At 41.2% G+C, this 22,007-nt stretch overlaps 1 protein-coding gene across 2 annotated transcripts in view; it reads right to left on the bottom strand.

Moving 5' to 3' along the window:
- Positions 1-13,409: 13,409 nt before the first annotated feature.
- The window catches only part of LOC141272994 (uncharacterized), a 40,295-nt gene continuing 31,697 nt past the window's right edge, over positions 13,410-22,007 (bottom strand). The window contains exons 3-11 of one of the 2 annotated variants that reach the window (XM_073684263.1): positions 20,863-20,945; positions 20,695-20,773; positions 20,515-20,609; positions 19,892-20,011; positions 19,589-19,742; positions 16,653-16,756; positions 15,104-15,245; positions 14,455-14,608; positions 13,410-14,374 (exon numbers count right to left, since the gene is read on the bottom strand). In XM_073684263.1, the coding sequence (XP_073540364.1) occupies positions 13,567-14,374; positions 14,455-14,608; positions 15,104-15,245; positions 16,653-16,756; positions 19,589-19,742; positions 19,892-20,011; positions 20,515-20,609; positions 20,695-20,773; positions 20,863-20,945 (1,739 nt within the window). In that variant the 3' untranslated portion in view covers positions 13,410-13,566. The remainder of the gene's footprint in view (positions 14,375-14,454; positions 14,609-15,103; positions 15,246-16,652; positions 16,757-19,588; positions 19,743-19,891; positions 20,012-20,514; positions 20,610-20,694; positions 20,774-20,862; positions 20,946-22,007) is intronic. The other variant, XM_073684264.1, reaches the window with a different exon arrangement.

Raw genomic sequence — 22,007 nt, 5'->3', positions numbered from 1 at the left:
TCAAGAAGTACTCCGAATCCCCAAAGAGCCTACCAGAGGATGGATCTCGATGTTGTGTAGTGATCTCTAAAGTAAGTGTAGAAAAAAAGGTGTTTTTTACAGAAATACTGAAGTTGAAGAACCCTCCTTACTAGAGATGAGTTGATAAATTTGCTGGTCTCTGTTCCATCATCCAGGTCAGTTGTACCTGGGTGCTAGAACGAGAGGCCCGCGAATCTCTTACCTTGAGCTGAGTCTGTGCTGTACATGTGACACTTGTTCTAACGGTCCATATGCCAGCTTGTACAGTCCACTCAGAGTTTATCACTTGCCATTACTTGAATCTTCCTGAAATTTTAGAAATACAGTTATATGAAAAAGTTTGGGCACCCCTATTAATCTTAAGCTTAATGTTTTTTAAAAATTGGTGTTTTTGAAACAGCTATTTCAGTTTGATATATGTAATAACTGTTGGACACAGTAATGTTTCTGCCTTGAAATGAGGTTTATTGTACCAACAGAAAATGTGCAATCTGCATTCAAACAAAATTTGACAGGTGCATAAGTATGGGCACCCTTATCATTTTCTTGTTTTAAACACTCCTACCTACTTTTTACTGACTTACTAAAGCACTTTTTTTGGTTTTGTAACCTCATTGAGCTTTGAACTTCATAGCCAGGTGTATGCAATCATGAGAAAAGCTACTTAAAGTGGCCACTTGCAAGTTGTTCTCCTGTTTGAATCTCCTCTGAAGAGTGGCATCATGGGCTCCTCAAAACAACTGTCAAATGATCTGAAAACAAAGATTATTCAACATAGTTATTCAGGGGAAGGATACAAAAAGCTGTCTCAGAGATTTAACCTGTCAGTTTCCACTGTGAGGAACATAGTAAGGAAATGGAAGAACACAGGGACAGTTCTTGTTAAGGCCAGAAGTGGCAGGCCAAGAAAAACATCAGAAAAGCAGAGGAGAAGAATGGTGATATCAGTCAAGGACAATCCTCAGACCACCTCCAGAGAGCTGCAGCATCAACTTGCTGCAGATGGTGTCACTGTGCATCGGTCAACTATACAACGCACTTTGCACAAGGAGAAGCTGTATGGGAGAGTGATGCTAAAGAAGCCGTTTCTACAAGCACGCCACAAACAGAGTCGGCTGAGGTATGCAAAAGCACATTTGGAGAAGCCAATTTCTTTTTGGAAGAAGGTCCTGTGGACTGATGAAACCAAGATTGAGTTGTTTGGTCATACAAAAAGGCGTTATGCATGGCGGCAAAAAACCACAGCATTCCAAGAAAAACACTTGCTACCCACAGTAAAATTTGGTGGAGGTTCCATCATGCTTTGGGGCTGTGTGGCCAATGCCGGCACCGGGAATCTTGTTAAAGTTGAGGGACGCATGGATTCCACTCAGTATCAGCAGATTCTTGACAATAATGTTCAAGAATCAGTGATAAAGTTGAAGTTACGCAGGGGATGGATCTTTCAGCAAGACAATGATCCAAAACACCGCTCCAAATCTACTCAGGCATTCATGCAGAGGAACAATTACAATGTTCTGGAATGGCCATCCCAGTCCCCAGACCTGAATATCATTGAACATCTGTGGGATCATTTGAAGAAGGCTGTCGATGCTCGGCGACCATCAAACTTAACTGAACTGGAATTGTTTTGTAAAGAGGAATGGTCAAAAATACCTTCATCCAGGATCCAGGAACTCATTAAAAGCTACAGGAAGCGACTAGAGGCTGTTATTTTTGCAAAAAGAGGATCTACTAAATATTAATGTCACTTTTCTGGTGAGGTGCCCATACTTATGCACCTGTCAAATTTTGTTTGAATGCAGATTGCACATTTTCTGTTAGTACAATAAACCTCATTTCAAGGCAGAAACATTACTGTGTCCAACAGTTATTACATATATCAAACTGAAATAGCTCTTGCAAAAACACCAATTTTTAAAAAACATTAAGCTTAAGATTAATAGGGGTGCCCAAACTTTTTCATATAACTGTATAGACAAAACTTTTTTATTTTTTGGTGGGTGGAGGGGGGTGTAAGGTGATTGCCCTACAATAAATATTACATCCTTTGGAGCAGAATTCTATTTTAGGCCTTTTTCACGCACTTTTTTTACCATTTAGCATTGTAAAAAAGCACCATGAATTACATGTGTTTCTTGGGTGTAATTTTCTTAAAAATGCATAAGAAAACTGTCTAACTTGTGGTAAAATGCCTGAAAATAAAATCCATAACTAGAACATGTAGCATTTTGAAAAAAAATATTCAGAACCCAAAAATGCACCAACATTAAAATATTTTAAAGCAAAGATTAATAAGCAAAAATTTGTGCGAAACCGAGAGAAAGGGGGGGACTGGGACTCCCAGATTTCCGCCTCTATTACTCGGCAATCCTCCTCACCCGCTGGATTAACCTAGTAAAAGCTAAACAAGATAACAATATCTCTAATATAGAATTTATCATGCTGGGCACAGATGTTGATTGCTACCTGTGGACATCAAAACATCCCTCTCCAGGTAAGCTAGACGAAATAACCGACGCAACGCTTTCATACCAAACCAACTGCCTTACTGCCACTTTCTAGAAAATATCCCGCTAAAAGTATTACCGTGGCTTACAGACCCCCAATATAAGGATATATATAATGTATGGGAATTATTACCCAACTTACCAATTTCACATTATATAGACGACCTACCTGCATACCGGGAAAGCTGGTTGACGGTAAGACAGACAATCATTCAACTTCCTTATGGAAGAACATATAAACTACACTATGTCACAATTTAAAACCGCACTCAAACACAAGACAGATTGGCTTTGGCTCGAACTATTTGTTAGACTCACGGGCACCATAACTAAACTCACTTCCAAAATTTATGCCAACCTGACCAACCCAATTGAACAGCACACCCCAGTATATATCCTTTCATGGGAAAAGGAGTTAGAGACTAAATTTTCCTCTCAAGACATACGTCGCATTCTAGCAGACTCTCAGGGATTTTCAAGGTGCACACTACTACAGGAAAATACTTTTAAAATAGTGAGCCGCTGGTATTATACCCCTGAACGCCTATATCACTTATAATTGACAGAGTCATCTTTATGCTGGAGATGCTCTAACTCCAAAGGTACATTAACCCACATATTATGGTCCTGCCCTAAGATACAGCCTTTTTGGCTAGACATAAAAAACTCACTTCGCTTGCTAAGCATAAAAGTATGGGACCTTACTGCCCCAGAAATACTGCTATCCCTGCCTACCCATAAATATAAACCTAAGAAACACGCACTTGTTCCACTATTACTCTCTTGTGCAAAAAAATCTAATCACGACTCGCTGGAAACAGGTTTCACCACCAACCTTACACGATTGGGTACACAAAGTACAAGATCTCTATCGTTTAGAAGAAATCTCAAGTTGGGAAACCGGATCCCATGATAAATGTGTAGATACCTGGTCCCCATGGTACACAAACTTCCAATTGCTTGCGTGCCCCCAGACATCTCCTGCGGCCCCGATCTCAACCACTACTTGAGCCAATTACCCCAAACCCAAATCAATATGCCACGACGACTGAAACCACTAGTAGTTGGAAGGACGCTGACCTTAACCATCACAGCCGATAAGCTCGCACCTCCCCTTGACAAACTTAATTTGATGTTTTTACTGAACTTGACATGACATCTAATTCTATCATGCACGACTTGCTCGCCTGAGACTCTGTATCCCAAAGTAATTCCCCATTCCACCCTCCCCCTCTTCCTTTCTTGTTAAAAATTTTTTTTCCTAAATGAAAGTAAATGTTTATTATACATTTTGACTCACTAAGTAATAATTGGAACAACATTTACCGTATTTGCTATCGCTTTATTATTATATGTATACAAATTCCTTAAAGATTTGAAGAAAAAAATAAAAATTTGTACAAAATTCATAAAATGGTGAAAATGTAAAAACTATACACCTACCACAATCTAAAATATTAAATTATCATATCATTACACCTTACTCTGTCTCACTAAAGGCAAAAAAGCAAAACAAATCTTTAAAGATAAACCAATAAAACTTGAATTAAAATGTGTTGTCTTTAAGAGAAAGATTTTAAAATATAGAGTACTGTGCTTAAATTTTAGCTAGGTGTGCAAAAAATACTGCAAAGTAAGAATGCGTAAGAAAAAGAAAAGTGTTTATAGTTTAAATCACTTAGCAAAATGCAAAGTGAATGAACAAAAAAGAAATACAAGTCAATATTTGATGTGACCACCCTTTTCCTTCAAAACAGCAACGATTCTTCAAGATCATTGTTTCTCAACTCCTGTCCTCAAGACCCACCAACAGGTCATGTTTTCAGGATTTCCTTAGTATTGCCCAGGTGATAATTCCATCACTTGTGCAATGTGAATGGAAATCCTGAAAACATGATCTGTTGGTGGTTCTTGAGGACAGGAGTTGAGAAACACTATTCTAGATACACACAGTTTTTGAAGGAACGCAGCAGGAAAGTTGTTCCAGACATCTCGGAGAACTAACCACAGCTCTTCTGTGGATGTAGGCTTGTCCAAATCCTTCTGTCTCTTCATGTAATGCCAGAAAGACTTGATGTTGATATCTGGGCTCTTTGGGGCCATATCATCACTTCCAGGACTCCTTGTTCTTTACCCTGCAGATGGTTTTTAATGACATTGGCTGTATGTTTGGGGCCGATCCCATGCGGCAGAATACATATGGAGCCAATAAGATGCTTCCCTGATTGTATTGTGTGATGGATAATATCTGCCTGTATTTCTCAGCATTGAAAACACCATTAATCCTGACCAAATCTCCAACTCGATTTGTAGAAATGCAACCCCAAACTTCCAAGGGACCTTAACCATGCTTCACTCATTCTACACTCTTCTTGCGAATGTTCCCAGGGTGAGCATCAACTGATGGTCACGTGACCATAAGCTGATTGGTGACGCAAGTGATCAGGTGATCGGTCACGTGACCGATCAGTTGATGCTCACCCTGGGAACATTCACAAGAATGTTCCCAGGGTGGTAAGCTCACTGGGGCTGATCAGCTGATCAACCCCATTGACCTCCTGCAGCAGCATGTATACTGACGGGTGATTTCATTGCTGTCTTCTACAGCAGTGACATCAGTGATGGCTGATGTCACTGCTGTAGAAGTGACCCAGATCGCCGTGGGAGACTCGGCGTAATCGTGGACTGCGTTGTTGACTATGGAATGGTGATGGATATGGTTGTTTGTCTTTTTACGTTTTTTTCAGGAGATCAAGGGCTTCGCGGATGGAGGGTAATAAAAAAAACTGTAGAACCGTGTTTTTTATTTCATTAAAATACTTTATTCTGGCCATGTCTTTTATTGAAAAATCGGCGACCATTTTACTACGCAGTTAGTAATAGGGGGGGGCTTATAGACGCCCTCCATTACTGACCTGGGCTTCACGTCAGCCGCCAATACAAGGCTGACGTGAAGCCCAACCCCATTACCCCACTCGCCACCGCTGCAGGGCAGTGGGAAGAGCAAGGCTAAACGCCTGATTTAGCGCATCTTATGGATGGGCCATTTCTGGGACTGCTGAGGGGTGATATTAATAACCGTGGAGGGGGCTAGTAGCCATGGCCCCTTCCCTGGCTATTAATATCAGGCCGCAACTGTCTAGTTTAGCCTTTGCTGGTTAAATTTTATAAGGGGACCCAAAGTCAATTTTTTTCTAGGGTGCCAGTAAAGAGTAAACAAACTGCTGTGGGCTGATATTAATAGCCAGGGAATATTGTTGGCTAATGGCCCCTTCCCCGGCTACTAATATCAGCCCCCAACGGTCAACTTTCCCTCTGCTGGTTATAAAAATGACGCGGGAGCCCACGACATAATTTTAGGCTCTGTGCCCACGATCCGGACGTAGCAGCACTTTGGATGCAATTTTTTTCTGCGTCCAAAACGTATTCTATTGAATGCAGGTAAATCCACATGTGTTAACTGAACCATGCGTATTTACCACATTCAATACATTCTAGTGGTCAAATTTCTGTTGCGGAGACTAGTGACTCTGCAAGAGAATTTGACATGCTGCGGTCCTGAAAGACGCGCTGCATGTCAGTGTCCACAGGTGATTCGCAACCGCAGATGCGTACATAGCAGACATGGGATTTCTAGAGATCCCATCCACTATGCTGTAACATCTGGACACTGCGGGTTTGACGCTGTATAAACACGCAGCGTCAAACCTGCAGTGGCTCCTGATCGTTGCCACATACCCAAACTCACCCGCAGCATGTCAATTTCTGTAGTGGACACGCTAGTCTCTGCTGCAGATTTTGACCGATTGAAGTGTCATTATATGTGGTGGATTCACATGTTCCGACAACAAAAGTGTGGCATTAGAACACCGCCTTTTGGACGCAGCAAAAATACGCTGCTTCCAAAGTGCTGCTGAGTGCTGATCGGGGGGACGTAGCCGCTAACGAAACAGCTGTGAGATGTTAATTATGGCCAGGGAAAATGTTTGCCTATTGGCACCTTCCCAGGCTAAAAATAACAGCTCACAGCAGTCACATAAATTACATGAATAGAAATGCTAATGAAGATTGGGCGAATGGGATTAGCTGTCACCCAGCTCTTTTGTTTGGTGATGACAAGGTGTCAATCAGACCTTTTGATGACTAAAGTAAAGAGTTAAAGAAACACACAGACACAGAGTAAACACTTTATTTGAATTACAGCAGACACATTCATTAATCATTTAAATGGACCAATATACTCACCCCAGTTCTATGGTAATCCAAGGGTTTAAGAAATGTCCCACCAAATAACTTTATTTAGTTCCAAAAAGCATTCATTGATGTACAAAAATGCATAAAAAATGCATGTAAAATCCACATGCATTTTTTCTGCCATGGAGAGGCAAAAACGCTCAGGAAATATATGCTTCAAATCTGCATTGTGCGCACATAGCCTAACCTCCAATTCCAGAACTAGTGTGTGGAAGCAGGAGACTCCGGTCTGAAACACTTCCAGCCTGACAATGCCCTTGTGCTAGAATTTGATCCCAACAGTATATGGACTGTTACTTTCTTCGAAGCAGCCAAAAACCAAGGCATCTGTCACGATTCCTCTGCTCAATGTGTCTGGGACTTAGTGATGGACAGCTCTGTCGTCCTATCCTGTGCTGGGGCATGCTGAGCTGTTGGTGCTGTGATTTACAGCTCAGTTGACCTATCTGAGAATCTGAGACTGGGAGGTGCAAAGATTTCTCCAGGTGCTCCCTGTTCTTAGTAATGGCCCAGATCAATGTCAGTCAGAAGCTTCTGCTCTCTGGTGTGTATTTGCCTCATTCTTGTGCTGAGAGTTTTGATCTACCGCTGCTTGACCTTTGGACCGTGTTCTGACTACTTGTTTGTTTTTGCCCCTTTGCTTAGATATTTCTCTGGTATTCTGATCTCCGAACTATGACCTGACTTACGCCTTAGTCTTTTCCCTTAGTTTACTACGTGGTCTCTTGGTACTGACCCCGGAACGTCTGACTTTTCTGCCTCACGGCCTGTCCATTAGTGACTAGCGTCACAGTATCATTGACAGTGCTTTGACATGTACTCCCGACTCAGCCGTGGTGCCAGCGGCATCAGTTCTCTTCTTCCAAAGGATAATCAGCAGAGCCTATTTTTCTGAACACAGCTTGGGAGTATCTAGAGGTACAAATTACCCTTCTAACCATAAATTAATGGCAATCATAGCCAGGTAAATAGCCTCAACATACAGAAAACTTTGGAGGTTGCTATCGAACTCTCTCAAGTGCATACAGTAGTGTTCCAAATAATAGCAGTCCAATATGACTAACCAGACTAATTACTGTTTTTGGTATAAATTATATTACCACATGTCAAACAATTTACCAGTTGGTGCAGTAGATTCTAAGAAAACCAACAGACTCAGCATTCATGATCTGCATGTTTTTGAGTCTGCATTTGAATAAGTAATTGAAAGGGGGTGTGATCAGAATAATAGCAGTGTGGAGTTCAATAAGTGAGGTCAATCATTTTGTGAAGAAACAGGTGTGAATCAGGTGGCCCTATTTAAGGGTGATGCCAGTACATGTTGTACATGCATTTTTCCTTGAGTTTGAGACATTGTTCAGAAGAACAGTGTACTTTGATTAAAAAGTTGAGAGTAGAGAGTAAAACTTATAAATAAATGCAGACAATGACAGGCTGTTCAGCTAAAATTATCTTAAATGCTTAAAAATGGAAAGTGAAACCAGAGACGTGGAAGAAAAAGGAAGACTACCATTCGAATGGATCGAAGAATAGCCAGAATGGTAAAGGCTCAGCCAATGATCAGCTCCAGGATGATCAAAGACAGTCTCATGTTACCTGTGAGTACTGTGACAGAAGACGCCTGTGTGAAGCTTATCTCTTAGCAAGAAGTCCCCACAAAGTGCCACTGTTAAAAAAAAAGACGTACTGAAGTGGATACAATTTGCCAAAGAAAACATCAACTGGCCTAAAGGCAAATGGAGAAACATTTTGTGGACTGATGAAAGTAAAATTGTTCTTTTTAGGTCCAAGGGTCGCAGACAGTTCGCCAGATGACCCCCAAACTCTGCATTCAAGCCACAGTACACCATTAAGACTGTGAAGCATGGTGGTGCAAGCATCATGATATGGGCATGTTTCTCTTACTATGGTGCTGGGCCTATTTACCGCATACCAGGCATGATGGACCAGTTTGCATATATTAAAATCCTTGAAGAGGTCATGTTGCCTTATGCTGAAGAGGATATGCCCTTGAAATGGGTGTTTCAACAAGACAACTACCCTAAACACACCAGTAAACTAGCAAAATCTTGGTTCCAGTCCAACAAAATTAAGGTTATGGAGTGGCCAGCCCAATCCCCAGACCTTAATCCAGTAGAACCCTTGTGGGGTGACATAACAAATGCAGTTTCTGAGGCAAAGCCAACAAATGGCAAAAAATTGTGGTATGTAGTCAAAGTATCCTGGGCTGGAATAAGTTGACAAATGCCAGAAGTTACTTGACTCTATGCAACATAGATGTGAAGCAGTTCTAAAAAGCTGTGGGTATACAACTAAATATTAGGTTAGTGATTCACAGGAATGCTAAATCCTCAAAAAAGAGAACATGTGAGTTTGTAAAGATAAATTCAGACACTGCTATTTTTTAGAACGGCCCAATGTTCATTTTTTATTTTCTGTAAAGTAGTTAAAAATTATATACATTTCTCTTCATGTTTTGAATTAGAAAACAGTGTGCAATGTTCCCAATGCATGGAAATAACTAGTACATAGATTTTGTGCTTAACTCATGTTTTTGAACACACTATTATTTTGAACACTACTGTATATTACTCCGTATGTGTCGACACCTGTATGTTACTCCGTATATCCTGTTACCTGTATGTTTGAAAGCTTGTGAGCAGCTGAGACGTTCACACAGGTTCTAAATAAAAGAATTAAGATTCACGTTATATGTCAATGCTGGGAGTTCTTCACCAATTTATGACTCTAGGCTAGGAAAAACAACTGGACTTATAATGTTTTCAGTCTTAGTGCAGCCATGTCGATCTTATTACTCCAACTAGGACATAGGTGGTTTACCAGATCAAATGCTGACTAGTTTATTTTAGGACTGCAGAGGAATGACTGAGCTTACAATGATTATATTAGATTTACTGCACTATGTACATCTAAAGTAGGAGGGATAGACTGGGAGCCTGTTGAATTCAGCAGCTTCCTGCAGGACTGCAAATTAGTTCCATCCTTAAAGGGGTTTTCCCCACAAACAAAAGTAATAACTTGCACAATTGGATGTGTTTAAATAAAATGTTCCTGTGCTGAGATAATCTTATAAATGTGCCCCTGCTGTGTACTGTGTAATGGCCGTGTCTGACCGTGCAGGAACATGGTCTGGTCATACCGAAGCAAAAGAGTATACAGACATTACAGCAGGGGATCACAGCTGATTCTTTCTGTGAGGTAAAACATTTCCCTGACTGTTTTTAAACAATGTTTTACCTCAAAGAAAGAATCAGCTGTGATCCCCTGCTGTAAGGTCCATATACTTTTTTACTTCCTCCCCTGCCCAGGAGCTGTGGTATGATCAGACCATGTTCCTGCATGATCAGACACAGCCATTACACAGCACACAGCAGGGGCACATTTATAAGATTATCTCAGCACAGGAACATTTTATTTAATCACATCTAATTGTAAAAGTTACTATTATTCCAAAATCTATTGATTAAAATGTACTTTTGTTCATGGGAAAACCCCTTTAACTACAACAGACACCTGGTATCATCTGAAATTTATCCTTCACCCAGCTCAGCAGTATCTGGCAGCAAGCAAAAAAAAGGTAGAAGCAACAAGCAAAAAATCATGTTGTGAGGCACTAGTGAAAAAAAAATCCAAAACCTAAGAAAGCCATATTGCCCACAATTAATGCATGTCACAAAGGGTCACACACAGCCAAAATCTATATCAAGCCAAGCCATGAGGCTTCAAGTCAAAACACAAGGCTGCAGGCCCAAAAGAGCTGCAGGCCAGACATCAGACCCGAAGCCACAGGCCCCACATCAACCATGAAGCTGTGGTCCAAGCATCAAACATGAGGCAGTAGGTACTGGAGGCATGACATCTAGACTTCCCCAGGCTAATGTTACATTCCAGTGCCCAAATGGGCCAATGTACTCACTGTGAGTCTTCCTAGAGGTTTCTATAAAACACCAAGAAGGGTGATTCATGGTTGCTCCAGCCGTGTGCTCAAGGTTCCTGTCTAAAGCCGTGGTGGGATTCAGGGTTTTTTCCTAGGTTCTGTAGAACCGCATGTTAAAATAGCAGGTGGTTCCATGAGGCAGGTCAGTAGTCCTGACTGATCCATTTTGATGCCTCTTGAACAATCACGCTGAATGCCTTGTTGGCCCTCGCAGGTGCCTTGTCACCAATTATGTGCCTCATACACCTAATGCCTTTGAGGTCCTAGTGTTGCCTCTCTAAGAGGGCGATTACTCCTTCATCTGACATAAGCCCTTTTATAAGGATTTTAAAAAGCTTTGGATATTTGTACCTAGGGTAATGAGTGTCCTATAATAGCAAAATAAGCATCACTATTGAGCTCCCTGTCTCTTCAGCAGCATTGCTCTGCTGTAAATTGAAAGGGCTGCCCACTATTGGATAACCGCTTTCAATATTCCTAATGCATCTAGTCAAAATAAAAAAGCATACTTACCTCCTAAGGGAGCTCCACTCCGGGTGCTGGGTACGTCGTAATAACGTAACATTGCTATTATGTGAGTGCTGTAGCGTACTAAGATTCACTGATTAGCTGCAGTGCCTGGGCCAGTGCCCTTTCAGGAGGTAAGTATGCTTCTTACCAAACACATTGGGGACATTGAAAGGGGTTGTCCAGGAGTGAACCTTTTAAGCTGTACGTGATGACATCCTGACTGCATCAGTCCACCACTCAATGGTTACTTACGCATATTTGGCCTGTGACTGCTGAACCAGGGATTAGGTGCAACAGAGTTGAGATGACAGAAGGACAGGTGCTCATCCATTCCAACTTGAGCAGGTTCCTTAAGGAACTTATTTTCAAAACTTGTAGAAAAACTCTTCAATACTCTACACCATACTAAGTAGTAACATGTATACTTGACAGGAGGCAATGAAACCAGTGAAGGTATAGGTGGGGTAAGAAGGGGAAAGCGCCTTTACTTTTAGTTAGTTACTTGTATTTTGTGGTTGAGGAAAGTGTGCGTGAAAATGGGTGTGGCTAACAAAACAGGCGTGGTATCCAAATGGGGTGTGGTTTTAAAATGGGCATGGTTTCCAAACACAAATGGGCAATCTGTTGTTAAAAATTTGAATTCCACCCCTGGTCTAAACGACAAGAAACCACATTAAAGAAACAAGTGGGAGTTGCCTTTTTATTTTCTTGCTCTTGGCTTCCTGTCCAGTGATAAGAATGGGATCTGCCCTTTCAGGTGCTGTCGAAGGTGATTGGAAAATTAAGGTGTGACGACACAGCTTCTAATCTTAATTAGCCAGACGTCTAGATTTGTTAGGCCAAGAGAAAGACACTATTGTGTTTGTATTGACTTTAGATTGCATGTGTTTCTTTGGCTGGTCAAGAAGGACATATTAGTATTTGTATAAACCTGAATGTTGACTTCACTTGGTCTGGAAACAATAGTGTTTGTTAATATGCTAATTACATATTGTACTAAGCCAGCTAGTTGTTGATTTACAAGAGCAGGGGATACCAACTTTGCAAATTGATTAAATGCTCAAACAATGAGACCTGATCCCTGCACTTTTCCCCCCTGACCTGTGACTGATGACCTTAGCCACATATATAAACATAAAAAGGGTTTTCTATCCTGCTTCAAAGAAAATCAGAGAGACTACTCAGGACAGTAGTTTGGTAGCAGGGCTCCATCCAGAGAGACACAGATTTGGATTCTACAGGATTCCAGCCTAAGGGTACACAGCCCTGACTGGAAGGATACAGATCTGCTTCATTGATCAGAGAACCCATGGATTGATTTGGGGAAACCAGGTTTGGACAGTGAGGTCACCTGACCCCATGGATATGTTGTTTGAGGTTGCCAGGTGTGACCCTCCGGTCGCCTGGACCCCATGGATATGTTCAGAGAAGCCAGATTGGTATCAACCGGTCATCTGGCCCCATGGAAACTCTCGGAGAAGTCAGGGTGGGACTCTCGGGTCTCCTGGCCTCAATGGACTGTCAGCTTCTTGCAGCTACCTCCTCTCTGTGGGTGTCCACCCAAAGCTGGGTGCTACAGGTTGAGGTAGTTGGCCCTGGAAATCCCAAGTCACAGCTGATCTATTCCCGGCGGGTCAGCGGAAGGGTGAGACTAACTTGCATCCTCTTGTGTATTTGATGGAATGGTCTATATGTTTATTGTCTGTTTGGTGGTTCAATAAAAGTATTGCCACACTGTTTTACCATCAGCCTGTATTGTCTGAGTAGTATTACGCCCACGGGAGACCCCGTGTCTCCACATAAGGTCACTTACATAAGATTGTATTTGGGCCAAGTGTCTAGGTGAGAACATGACTTCCGGTCAGTAGAATCTTGGTCTGACCATGACACTCCTAACATGGACATAGAAATACATCCATTATATGCTTGTGTGAACTGACAGCATATTTGTATAGTTTTCCCATTTTAATTTACACTTAAGGGCCCACACCAACAAAAGCTGATTCTTTAAAAAATCTAACATATATATATTAAAAAAAAAAAAAAAAAAATCAACAAAATAAAATTTATTACAAACATAGGAAAAACATAATAAATAACATTTCAGGCTTTTTATTACATAATAAAACACCCACCCATCCCTCTCCCCCAACACTTCGGCCCTTAAGCACCCAACTAGCACACCCACCCTCCCTATAAAACTATTTTTTTAAACTATATGAAGTATATAAAAAAAAAAAAAATGTACAGCTATTTACAAAAGCAGACTTCACCTCCACCCAGACCTAAAGCTGGTATCTAACTAATAATAAATTAAAAACTGGTGTACGGTGGGTTGGAATAGTCTGGGGAGGTGGAGGAACTAGTAGGCTGGCTTTCAGTGGGCCCACTGCTGGTGTAGGGAGTAGGGGGACACTGATAAAACGTACTTAATAATTGGGAGCCTGTAGTGGGCTGGACAGGAGGGGGCTGAAGGGCAGAAAAATTAACAGGATCAGTCTGGATAGAGATGGACTTGACTCGGGGCCTTGGAAGGGAACGAGGAGGCAGTTCCCGAAGACCAGAGGCCCAGCGGAGGGTATTTATTAGATCTCCAAGGTCTGGCAGGGAGTCAGCAGTGTTGAAGAGTCCCGCGGCAGCATGCACAAATGACATGAAGTCATCTTGGTGCTCGGATCGCATCTGCCGGCAATGAGATGCTAACCCGAATCCAAAAAAATCAAATCTGTCATTGCCTTCCACCCTCCGATTAAGAGACATGGATTCACTTTCCCCTTCTAAATTCCTGTCTGTTACCCGGAGGGCTCTTCGACTCCGTCCACGGATGGAAGCTGTACGGGTTGGGAGCATAGGCCGTGTGATAGGAATGACTACTGGGACAGGTGAAACAGTAGAAATTGTGACAGCAGTTATTTTTGAGGCTGCTGCTGAGGTCTCCTCTCCTGGGGATGGTGGCGTGGCCACCCACGACGTGTCCGCTTGGTCTTCCAGATCCACCTCCACTTCTTGGATGGGCGCAGCAGATGTAGAAGGAGTGGGCTCGCTCTCCATTTGCTGCAGCTCATCATATGCGGCAGGCGACTCAGCCAAGCTCTCTGTCTCCTGATAACTGCCTTGAGATCTGTTGGAAAAAAAAAAATTAAAATCAAGTATAAAGTGTACCAAACAGTGAAAATTATAACAGATGTATTAAATACTAACGTCCGAGGTTCACAGTTGGGCATGATGAACAGCAGCTCATCATAAAATGGCATCTTGCGGCGCTTTGAGGGAGAGATCCCACTTCGGATTGCCTGGCGTCTCTCCTTCAGGAAGCGGTCCCGTACCGACTTCCACCTCTGACGTACATCATCCTCTAGAATGAAAATCATGGTGTAAAAATGTATTTCTCTTATTTTTTTTGTTAAATCAGTGGGGCAATTTGTGGGGTTCACTAGCTAGGACTAGAAAAAAAAACCTGTCTCATACTAAACAGAATGACTGTTTAATTCAAGTACAGGCGATAAGTCCTTCATGGCAGCCAATCATTTATATACATTTTCCCACCTGCTTGGCTTCCCACCCATCCTTTTCTTTGAATGACAGCTCTGGCTTCATAGCGCCAGAGAACGGTAGAGAGAGATGGAAACCAAGCAAGTGGGATGTGTATATAAATGATTGGCTCGCCATGGAGCACTGAGCGCATGTGCTGGGTTTGAATAGCTGTTCTGTGCTGACAGAGTCCCTTTAAATAGTATCAAATGTATGCATCGCTCTAGAATACTGTGCACTACGGGGATGTCACTTGAACCCCACAGTGTTCCATACTGCGTTTATTGATTCCATCAGCAATGTCTTGAATTAAACTCACCAATAACCCCTTGCTGTGGATGCGAATATCCACCCCAGTCTGGGTAAAGTATCTGACAGATGTCAATCCAGGCCCTGTCTCGGCGGTGGCGGTCAGTGTACCCGAAAGAGCTTTTGTCCCAAAGCAAGGGACGGGCCTGTACCTGCAAAACATAATAAAAAGGACTCTTATATATATATATATATATATATATATATATATATATATATATATATATATATATATATATAGTTAAATGTTTTTTAAAAAACATTTTACAACAAAAACATTATCTTAAACATACCCCAACGTACTCATCAACATTTAAGCACCACCATAATATATTTCCCCTTTTTTAAAGCACAGAATTGAAAAAAATGTCCCATTTGCGGTACAGTACCCTAGAATTGAGAATTGCAGCAAGTATGTACCTAATGGAACATTTATAAACTGTCTATAACATAACAATGTGAAACATTTTGCTGAATGTGTAGTGCTAGATTTGAGTGATCATTTCAAGCTTTCCTTAAAGGGAATCAGTCAGGTCCCCTGACTATTCTAATAAGGCCACGTTCACACGTTCAGTATTTGGTCAGTATTTTACATCAGTATTTGTAAGCCAAAATCAGGAGTGGGTGATAAATACAGAAGTGGTGACGTGTTTCTATTATACTTTTCCTCTGATTGTTCCTCTCCTGGTTTTGGCTTACACATACTGATGTAAAATACTGATCATGTGAACGTGCCTAAGATGTAAATCTACAACCTTGCTGCAGTCTTGATACGACAGTTCTGCAGGCTGTCAGTCATACACAGGGAGGTATGATTAGAAGATGCAAGGCACAACTAGTGCAGGGAAAGGGAAGCCTTCCTGCCGGACTAGTCCAGTCTTATAAGTATATGCAATGCTGCAGGATAAAACTACATTCTTGACCAACTGAATCATTAATAAGTTACATTTAACTCTCTATTATTATAAAGGAATTTGAGTGTATAGTAGCAGTTGGAAACTGTTACGGGAACCTGTCACTTTGAAAAACACTTAATTATCTGTAGATATAGGGTTAATATGCAGGTAAATCGCATTACAATGCTGTCTGGGTGACTTCGTGAAAGTGTAGCTACTGGAAGAAAATGAACTTATTTTCTCGGGAGCCGCCGGCTTTAAGTCTTGAGGGTGGTGCAGGGAGCGATTACAGTCATCGCGAGTCATATTGTGAGTGCCAGCTTTAAACATGCCCTGGCACATTGACATCTATCTGTGCAGAGTGAGGTGTCAAAGTGCCAGGGCGTGAGTACAGCCGAGTGTGAGAGAAGCTGTGAGCCATGACTGTAATTGCTCTGTGCGTACCCACATGACTGAAAACCGGCGGCTCTCGGGAGGAAATATTTCTCCCAGTAGCCAAACTCTCAGTAAGGTGACTGGAGGGCATTGAAACACCACTTACCTGCATTATTGACCTCATATCTGCAGGTAAATAATGTTCTCCGAGGCGACGGGTTCCCTTTAAACATAACAGCTATCATTTTCATCATCAGCCACATCTATGACACGTTCAATAACACTTACTTCAGAGATCAGTGTGCCAACGTCCATATCCATCCTCCGGTAGACTTTCCTGGGTGTTGAAATCCTGCTTCTCCTTTTCCCACCATATGATGACTTTCGGGATGCTGCAGAGAAAGTTTCAGGCTCTGTATAAAGGATTTTTCTTTCTGCCCTAAAATCCCAAAGTGCATGCACATTCATGCCCAAAAGCAATCATGTGCATTTGCAGCAATTTTTTTCACCTCAAATTTATTTCAATGGAACAATTCCAAGCAGATTCCATATGAATTCACTGTCAAGAATCAACATGATGCTGCTTCTCCCTGCAGCATGGATTTCAAATTTAAGTGCAGAAAAATCTGTGATGTATGAACTGCGGCACAGATTCACAGTGAAAACATGTACAGCGTGTGCTCGAGTGACATGCTCGAGTCCCTGCTCCGCATGTTTCACGGTTATTAGACACCCAAAAAAAAACATACGGGGATCGCTCGTGCATGGCAGGCAATCCCCGTAAAGTTTTTTGGCCGCGAAGCATATGGGGCAGAGACTCGAGCATGTCACTCAAATACCCACGATACTCAATGCATACCAGAGCACCCGATGCAAACTCAAGTAGCGAGCACTTGCTCTCAACACTAGTCGCCATATCGTCATCTTTTTTTCTTACTTTTGAAAAAAATCCCAACCCCAGCCCTAACCCTAGCACAACCCTAGCCCCAGCACAACCCTAGCCCCAGCACAACCCTAGCCCAATCCTAACCCAAGAGTTTATTTTTGACGCCGTTCCTTGTGCGGTATAAGTGATTAGACGACTTTATTCTTCGGGTCAGTGTGATTACAGCAATGCCAGAATCATATGGGGTTTTTATGACTGACAGCTGTCACACACTAAAAGACGCATTTTTTGTAAAATCTAGTTTTTGCATCGCCATATTTTGAGAGCTACAATTTTTCCAGATTTTGGCAGACAGTCATGTGACGGCTCGGTTTTTGCGGGATGACTTGACGTTGTTATTGGTGCCATTTTCAGGCACGTGACATTTTTTGATCGCTTTCTATTCCGATTTTTGGGAGGCAGAATAAACAAAAACCAACAATTCAGGAATTGTTTTTTTTTTGTTTTTTTTTATTCTGTTCCGCGTGTGGTAAAATTGATGAGGTAGCTTTATTCTTCGGGTCAGTACGTTTACAGCGGTACCACATTTGTATCATTTTTCTATGTTTTGGCGCTTATAGACAATAAAAGCTATTTTATAGAAAAAAATATTTTTTAGTATCGCTTTATTCTGAGAGCTATAACTTTTTTATTTTTCGGCTGATAGAGCTGTATGGCGGCTTGTTTTTTGCGGGACGAGATGACGTTTTCAGCGGTATCATTTTTATTTATATGTGTCTTTTTGATCGCGTGTTATTCCACTTTTTGTTTGGCGGTATGGTGATAAAGCATTGTTTTTTGCTTCGTTTTTTTTTTTTTCTTTTTACCGTGTTCACTGAAGGGGTTAACTAGTGGGACAGTTTTATAGGTCAGGTTGTTCCGGACGCGGCGATACCAAATATGTGTACTTTTATTGTTTTTTTTTTATAATAATATTTATTGATGGGTACATTATATTTTTATTTTTGGTGTATTATTTTTTTTATTTTTTTATAATATTTTTGCACATTTTTTTTTTTTTTTTTTTCCACTTTCACACAGTTTATACACTTTATTACTTTGTCCCACTCTGGGACTTTCACTTTTTTTTTTCTGATCGCCTGCATGGCACAGGAATGGAGCACCATCCCTATGCCATGAAGGCTGTCAGAAGTGCACAGTGTGAAGATTGCTTGGAGATGCACTGCGCATGTCCAAGCAATCTTCCTGCTCTCTGGTGACCCGGATGTTGTCATGACGACATCGGGTCGTCATGGCAACACCCGGGAAGCCTTTGCAGACTGCGCTGGAAGCCGGAAGAGGAGGTGAGTATCGGCGATCACCTCCCCTTGCCCCCGCAATGCCGCGATCGACTTCGATCGCAGCATCGCGGGGGTTAATGTGCTGGGAGCGGTGCAGGACCGCTCCCTGCACATAGTACCGGGTGTCAGCTGTGACAATCAGCTGACACCCGGCGGCGATCGCGCCCGCACAGCCTGTGTGCGCGCGCGATCGCGATGACGTACTAATACGGGTCTGGCTCTTAAGTCCCAGGCCACAGACGCGTATTAGTACGTCAGATGTTATTAAGGGGTTAAGAGGATAAAAACTTTGCTTCAGGTATTAAAGAAGCACTCCTTTCAAATTACGATAAAAAGAACATCATTTTTTTTCTTCCCTATTGACTCAAAATACATTTTATTAATTAAATACAAACAAAAAAAATTCTGGGCAACACAATTCATTTCACAATTTAACTCTGAACCTGAATACAATGATTTACACTGGAGATCTTTTTGCTTGACTCCACACGCAATCATGGAAATAACCTATATATAAATAAATTTAAACTACCGATCTGCGTCCTTTTCCCTGTTGGTCCCACATCGCCTAAATCTAAACCTTTGTATCACTATCAAGGAGGAATTGTTCTCCTGGGCCGTTGCTATTTTGCGCAGTCCCCTTTTTAATAGATGTTTGTATGTTTATTGCTTAATAAAATTATATTTGAATTTTTCATGACAAACTGTTTGGATCTTTCTATGACAAAATGGTGCTTTGTAGGGTTTATATTTTATTAATTAGGTATGAGGCCAGTGTAAAATGGCGCTGCGGACATAAAGGCAACAATAACACCATGTGGTCATAAAGGGGTTTTTCTTACTAAAACTAGGCTAGCCCTAGCAAAAAAATAATGGAATATCCGAAATAGGTATATAAAAATAAAAAAAATGAAAATGGAAAAAAATATATTTCTACTAGGGATCTACTGTACATAGACATTTAATGTGGCTCCATGGTGGATTTTCACTCAACTTACATGTTTTTTTCCCACTTTTGGTCACAGTTTTTGGGGTTTCCTCCTCTCTGCTTTGCTGGTCATCCATCACATAAGACTCATCCTCAACTTCTGATTTTATCTCCACTTTAATATTGGCCAGATCATCATCATCATAATCATCATCCTCCTCCTCCTAATTTGACATAGGTAACAATTTAGTGAAATACAAGAGACAGAAGTGTAAGAGATCAGCATAGGAGCCATCAAATATCTAGAACTGTGTGACCACCGAGAACCAAACAACCCTTAAACGGGTTTGGTAGATTGCTCAGTTTTGTCTACCGGATCATACTGTAGAACATTATGATTATCCTCTGGACAATGCTGGGAATAATGTGGACTGGAACATCTCTCTGACTCCTCGTCTTCATTTTTCACATTAATGTCAAGCTGATCATCACCCTGAAAAGCCAGGGTAAAAATAATTTAACAGTAACTTGTGTCTAATAAGCTAATGTTCAAAGGGAATCTATCAGCAGGTTTAATCTAAAAGCAGCATGATGCAGAGACAGAGACACTGATTCCAGCAATGCAGCTATCACTCTCTAGGTTGTGTACTGTAGTTTCATAAAATCAGTGTTTTAGCAGCAGGAGATTATCACTGCAGGACTAGATAATAGTCCTCCTGCTCTGAGTAACCCTGCCCCCACCACTGAGTTGCAGAGTTCTGTCAATATACAGAAAGCTGATAATCAGAGATATGCGTGAAGTCATACATGGCTCAGCATTCTGAGCACTGCTGGATCTGCAGAAAAAAATGATTTTATTAAAATGACAGCAAGTGAAATATCGCTGAAATCAGGGTCTCAGCCCCTACATCACGCTGTTCTCAAGACTACATAGCAAAAACATGGTGACAGATTCCCTTTAATGAGAGTATGTTTTCAGACTTTGGTTCCATCTACCTGATAATCTTGCGTTACACTGTCATCTTCATCTGAATCCTGAGTATACACCGGAGTGGGGAATCTCTTTGGTCTTGTTCTCTTACCGGATTCATCTGTAACATTTACAATAACTTTATTTATAATTATACGTGATGATCAGATGATTAAGGTATTTAGGTGGCTCCCAAAATTCCTTACACTGCAGATCAGTCCTCATGTACATCCCGTCCTCTTCTTTGACTTTAGCTTCAATTTTAATGGCTAGCACATCCTCACCCTGAACAGATAGAGAAAAGGCTATAAAACAATGACATTGGTCAAATAAATTGATGCTAAAAAATTTGATCGGGATTTATAACCATTTACCTGAAGATTTTGAGGGACATTGTGATTTTCTTTTAGGCAGTCATGAGAGTCCAGAGGGCTAGAACTTTGCTCATAGGGTTTATCTGTAGGAAACAGAAACAATGACTGAATATATTGGAGGAGACATATAAAAACCAGCAGAACAGCCAATTCGACTCCAGCTGTCATTTTAACAAGCAACTCTTTAAAGGCAAGATATGAACACAAAATGATATATTGTTTAAATTACAATTTGTCACTTGATAAAGTTAATCTTACTGACCGAATGTCTTTAACCCCTTTACCCCCGAGGGTGGTTTGCACGTTAATGACCAGGCCAATTTTTACAATTCTGACCACTGTCACTTTATGAGGTAATTACTCTGGAACGCTTCAATGCATCCCCCTGATTCGTGACATATTGTACTTCATGATTGTGGTAAAATTTCATCGATATCACTTGCGTTTATTTGTGAAAAAAATGGAAATTTGGCGAAAATTGTGAAAATTTTGCAATTTTCAAAATTTGAATTTTTATGCCCTTAAATCAGAGAGATATGTCACACAAAAGAGTTAATAAATAACATTTCCCACATGTCTACTTTACATCAGCACAATTTTGGAACCAAAATTTTTTTTTGCTAGGGAGCTATAAGGGTTAAAAGTTGACCAGCGATTTCTCATTTTTCCAACAAAATTTACAAAACCATTTTTTTAGGGATCACATCACATTTGAAGTCACTTTGAGAGGTCTTTATGACAGAAAATACCCAAAAGTGACACCATTCTAAAAACTGCACCCCTCAAGGTGCTCAAAACCACATTCAAGAACTTTATTAACCCTTCAGGTGCTTCACAGGAATTTTTGGAATGTGGAAGAAAAAAATGAATATTTAACTTTTTTCACAAAAATGTTACTTTAGGCCCAATTTTTTTTATTTTCACAGGGGTAACAAGAAAAAATGGACCCCAAAATTTGTTGTGCAATTTCCCCTGGGCACGCAGATACCCCATATGTGGGGAAAAAAAACACTGTTTGGGCGCACGGCAGGGCTCGGAAGGGAAGGAGCGCCATTTGACTTTTTGATTGTAAAATTTGCTTGAATAATTAGGGGACGCCATGTTGCGTTTGGAGAGCCCCTGTGTGCCCAAACATTGGAGCTCCC

The sequence above is a fragment of the Phyllobates terribilis genome, unplaced genomic scaffold, assembly GCF_046119375.1.
Source record: "Phyllobates terribilis strain yellow unplaced genomic scaffold, ASM4611937v1 Scaffold_5__5_contigs__length_657084704, whole genome shotgun sequence".
Taxonomy (NCBI): Eukaryota; Metazoa; Chordata; class Amphibia; order Anura; family Dendrobatidae; genus Phyllobates; species Phyllobates terribilis.
Note: the sequence above shows the minus strand (reverse complement) of the source record. Positions and strands in the feature narration are given on the sequence as shown.